The 5,102-nt window shown below is 40.3% G+C and overlaps 1 protein-coding gene across 1 annotated transcript; it reads right to left on the reverse strand.

Moving 5' to 3' along the window:
• Nucleotides 1-528: 528 nt before the first annotated feature.
• On the reverse strand, nucleotides 529-3,447 carry LOC136247698 (protein NLRC3-like). Its single transcript, XM_066039527.1, has 3 exons — nucleotides 3,286-3,447; nucleotides 2,898-3,170; nucleotides 529-2,852 (listed from the first exon to the last, which is right to left on the reverse strand). Exons 1-3 carry the CDS (start codon nucleotides 3,323-3,325, stop codon nucleotides 562-564), a joined length of 2,604 nt encoding a protein of 867 aa, XP_065895599.1. The 5' UTR covers nucleotides 3,326-3,447; the 3' UTR covers nucleotides 529-561.
• Between the last annotated feature and the right edge of the window lie 1,655 nt (nucleotides 3,448-5,102).

The raw sequence follows: 5,102 nt of genomic DNA on the forward strand, positions 1-5,102 counted from the left end.
AAACATTCTGCGTTTCAAACTTTGGTAACATTACTGTAGTATCCAAAGAAATACGGACAAATCATTTGTGTATCGTATTTCAGACACATAATTATGATGGAGGCTATTTTAGCTATTTCGCAAAAAATTACAACTCCACAATAACCAGCTGAGCAGTATTTGGTAGTGTTGTCTTCAGAGGATTACACCTGTTGAGTGTTACCATGACAACTACTTAGTTTAAATAATACCCAACTAGTTAGTAGTACTTTAGACTAATCAAACTAACTATTGACTCGTATTATATTAGATCAATTGTCATCTTGATCTCGTTGATCATCGTATTGATCTTGTTGATTATCAACTTGATCACAGTTCATCATCTTGATCACTAAAATACAACTAGCCCAACGTCAAGTTGATAGTTTCATTACCAACCAGCTAATCATTAATAATGATGGAAGTACCCTGAGGGTGTAGTGAACATGTCTCGTTAACCACAAAACATCTAATCAACTAATTTAATCAAATAATAACAATAATGGCGGGTAAATACAATTTAGTAATAACACAAGAAATGTTCTACAATCGCAAAAAACTAATTCTCAGCTTTACGTCACATCCTCGTCTTCTTCTCTTCTCATTAACAACTTGTTGTGATGTAATCTCCTTCATGATGTCCTCAGGGTAGTAGGAGGGTAGTCGTAGGTATTCTAATGTATTATTGTTCTTGAGGGCATCCAGGATCAGTTGTGAGGCTTGTCCAGTAATTGGGTTATCACTCATATCCAGCACCCTCAGGGTATGGTTCACACACAGCACATCACAGATCACACCACACTCATCATCAGAAATGTTGTTACCCATAATCCACAGCTCCTTCACTGTCTTGTTCTCCCTCAGTGAAGAGAACAACTCCATGACTGGTCTTGTGGTGGAGTAGTTGTTATAGTATATGTCCAGTCTCTCTATCACACATGAAGGATGTGTTAGTATGGTGGTGAAGAAGTGTGGTGTTTCCCCAACAGCTTTGTTATAGCTAATATTCAACACTTTCACCTTACAGGTGATGATGATATCACTGAGGGAGATGTCTGAGGATGAAGAAAGGTCATTGTTCTCCAACGTGAGGTCATCTATTGTGATGTTGGAATGGTGTAGACTACGGTGTAGTAATCGGAGTCCGTAATCTTGAATATGGCAGCTGTCCAAATTAATTATCTTCCAGTTTCTACAGGACGAGCAGGTTAGTAATGTTGTTAGATCTTCTAAGTTATTAGGTGATAGAGTGCCTGGTAGGTAGATTTCTTTATCAGTAAACTTTTCCTCGATAGTTTTACAAGTTGAAATATCGCCAGCCTCGTAGAAGATTCTGTAGAAGCGAAGACGCTGTAGCTCATCTTCGAGGAATTTATCGTCGATGGTGATCGCCTCGTTTCCACTACGAAGGAACAGCTTGAATGATGGACGTTGTCCTTTTGTAAGTGTAACGTAGTGGTTGAACATGTTGTAATGGATATCGCTCCAGAAATACTCTTCGAGGATGGACCGCTCTTCGTCGAGTGGGAGGTTGGCGACATAGTGAGCCGCGAGGTATTCTTGTACTGAAAAGTGGATAAAATTGAACGTTTTCGTTGCATTGAAGATGTCTATGTGTTCTACGACTTGTAAGAGACCAAAGCCATTGATGGCTCCTGGTATGGCCTCCAGCTGTGGACAGACAGACTTGATTTGCTCCAAGGTGATTATTAGTTGATTGTTATTTAATGCTTGTAGAGAAAGCTTTGATAATTGTTGTATTATCTTGTCACAGGGATCTGGAAGATTGTTGAGATCTGTGATAGGCTGCGTGACAGTGTTACCATATTTGGCAAGGTGTCGGCAGATGGTAAGGCTAATGAATAACTTGTACAGTTCAGTAGAATTGTTTGGTAGGAGATATCCCTTCTTAAAGAGGAACAGTAGAACAAGAAGATGGAAAGGCGTGAAGCAAAGGCTATTGATGGTGGTGTGTTGATGGAGATAGTCAGTGAGTTGTGGTATTTTGTGAGGTTGTGTCTTCAGTGATTGTTGAATGAAGTGTTGTCGTTCTGTTTCAGTAAAACCCAGAATGTCAACTCTGAGAGTGGCCTTGTTATGGAGGTGTTGTGAAGCATGAGGACGAGATGATACTATCAACCCACACTCAGGTAACACTTTACGATTTATGATGTCAGCTATTAAACTGTTCTCTCTTAGACCTTCAGGGAATTCATCATAGCCATCAAGAAGGACTGCAGTAGATCTCCCTTTGTCTTGGAAAACAACTTTGGCGCAAACAGTAGATAAGTAACTGGCATCAACATGACGTTCACAAAAAGACTGAAGGAGATCTTGGAGTGAAGACATCTTCTGAACACCGGGATCCCTGAGACAGACCAACAACACCAGTTGAATCTTCTTCATCACTTCTCCCTCAGCCCAACAGTAAGAAATGTGTTTCATCAGTATTGATTTCCCAATACCTGGAGCACCTTCTATTAGGATTGTTTGTGGATCATCACACTGATCAAAAGGCTTCAGTATGTCAGCAACATTTCTTGTCACATTGCTAGTTTGAAGAGCCTCTCTCAATGGTTGATGACTGTCTAACCGACGACGTTTGGTTACTGGTTGACTACTAGCAGCAGAGATGACATCACTGATGTGACCAGTGTGGACTGCTTCGGTGATGACGTTGACATCTTTCATGGTACGTTGTTCTTCATAATGTACTAACACTACTGGAGTGAAATCTTTAGGTTGTTCAGGAGGCCAAGTGTCCTTCCCTACATCAAATCTTGTCTGCTTGTAGACTCCCTTCACATGACGAGACAACTGGGAGACCACTGTACCTATACAATACACACTACAATTGTGTTAACTCTAGTACTGTCTACCTTTGACATGAGGATCAGACACTGCACCAGTTAGTGATGGTCTAAGGAGGTTGATGGCATCATCCAGTTTACCCCAAGTTGGTTGGTCAACACTCTGGAGCCACTTCATCAACATTGCTGTACAACCTTCAACTGATCGGTTAGTGTTGTCTTTTGAAATAACAGCAATTTCATAATCTTTTAACCCAAGGATTGCTCCAAGACCTTCCCAACGAGTTGCATATTGTGGGATGACATTGATGAAGAGATCACCCAGCTCTGGTCTATCATCCCCTGGGGGAACAAGTGACAAGAAAGACACTGATACATTTACCAGATGAATTAAAATGTTTGTAATAAAAATACATTTGATTTAGTTATATTGTACTTCTCTGGCTCGCACACTTACTGGATTTCCCACCTGGGACAACACTAAAACTGATTGCCATTACTGATTCAACTATCCGGTATACTTAACGATCAATGCGCTATTGTGAAGAGATCGCGTAACACTGCCACGCCCTTCTCTGTGATGCCACACCCTATACCACAAACACGGGCATGCGTAGACTAGTCGTTAATTAGAATTAAAAATTAAATTTAAAATGTCACCACTCGCTTGTAGATATTTAGATGAGTGATTAGGCTGTGTAGTCACCCGTAAGGTGAGTTAGGACTGTGAACTGTTTGTATCACTAGTAGTTCTTATTGTGGCTAAAACTTAGGGAAACACCCTTCACAGGCATATCCCTTTTGATGCCACCCATCATATCTTTGTCAAATCAGATAAATACTACAATCGGGTATAATCTATGGAGAGGCACGGGAGTATTGTCTCTGCTAAAACGTGTCGAAGTGCTGTTTAACATGTAATACTGTTAATTTTCTGTCCGTTTGAACATTGCGTAATGGTCCAAACTATCACTTGAATACCGTAGTCACCTAAACTGACTTGAACAGTCTACCCGCCGTCAGTACTTGTCTCTGTTCAGGTGAGTAAGGGTCTTTTCGGCTCGCTACTGATGGCAACCAGGCCATGGTTTGGGTACCCAAGTACCCGACTTGTGTGCAATACTGAAGTTTTGTCTCGGTAGCTTTAAGGATTGCTGAGATCTATCACGATTTGCTTGCACGTGTAGAATATTTTTGTGTGAAAAACTTTCTATAGAGGTTTTCAATACAATCTGAAAGCACGGAGAGCCATTGTGTTTGAACTTATGTTGTGTAATAGCTGTGATATTGTATTAGCATCTCACTAGTATCTAAGTAACAACCAGTGTGTACACAATCACATGATGTAGATATGTATGACAATACTCCACTCAGGAGGTATTTACATCAATATATGTGACCGAATTTTAATAACCGTCAATATCCGTGCAATTTTCAAAATGGATTTTATTTGTTCTTTGTTTTCTACAGGGATAGAGGAATGGACTAGCTACGTTTCAGCTTCCTAAGTTAAACGGCGTTGGAAATGCAGCGCTAGACAGCCGGACGAGCAAATAAATTGATATGTACAGAAGCTATTGAGAAAAGAATCTACAGGCGCTTACATAAACCATCATAACTTACTGATACAACGGCGTGCGGAATTGAATCTTCGCTCATTGTGTTCGCCATGAATTTGTGCATCCACTAAGGTATAGTTTTTTCCCCAGGCATGCTTCTGTGTTTGAGAAGGAAGGCAAATTCACTGAAAAACGATTGTCGGTAAATTCTTTTGTCACTGCAACATAAACAAACGTCTGTAACTTTGAAATCCTTTCGTGTATGGATATGAAACAAAGATTTTTGCACTTCCTATGAACAGGTGAACACGACGATGCCCAGGATTTATCCATTGGAGGCTTAATTCGCCCACCAGTGAGGCGATAAAAACTTGGATAATTTTTTTTCTGGAGCTTGCATTTTTTACCCATAGATTTTAAATGCGTTTTGTTACAAAAGTACTATTGTGCGTATATTGACTGTTTTCCAAAATATTATTACAGTGGAACCTGTGTTACGGTCACCTGGATTAAGCGGTCACCTCTGCATAACAGCCATGGACACGAGGTCCCAAATATTTTCCCATACAAATGTATGCATTGTTGTCGGTCACCTGTCTAACGGGTATAATGGCCAACCAAGAATTCGTCTATGAATCACTGTATAAATAACTTTCTCCTTCATATAGTGGTCGCTACCTTTTATGGTGGTTTGTTAAGCCAACTGTCTGGCACC

Source organism: Dysidea avara, chromosome 2 (genome assembly GCF_963678975.1).
Source record: "Dysidea avara chromosome 2, odDysAvar1.4, whole genome shotgun sequence".
NCBI classification, from domain to species: domain Eukaryota; kingdom Metazoa; phylum Porifera; class Demospongiae; order Dictyoceratida; family Dysideidae; genus Dysidea; species Dysidea avara.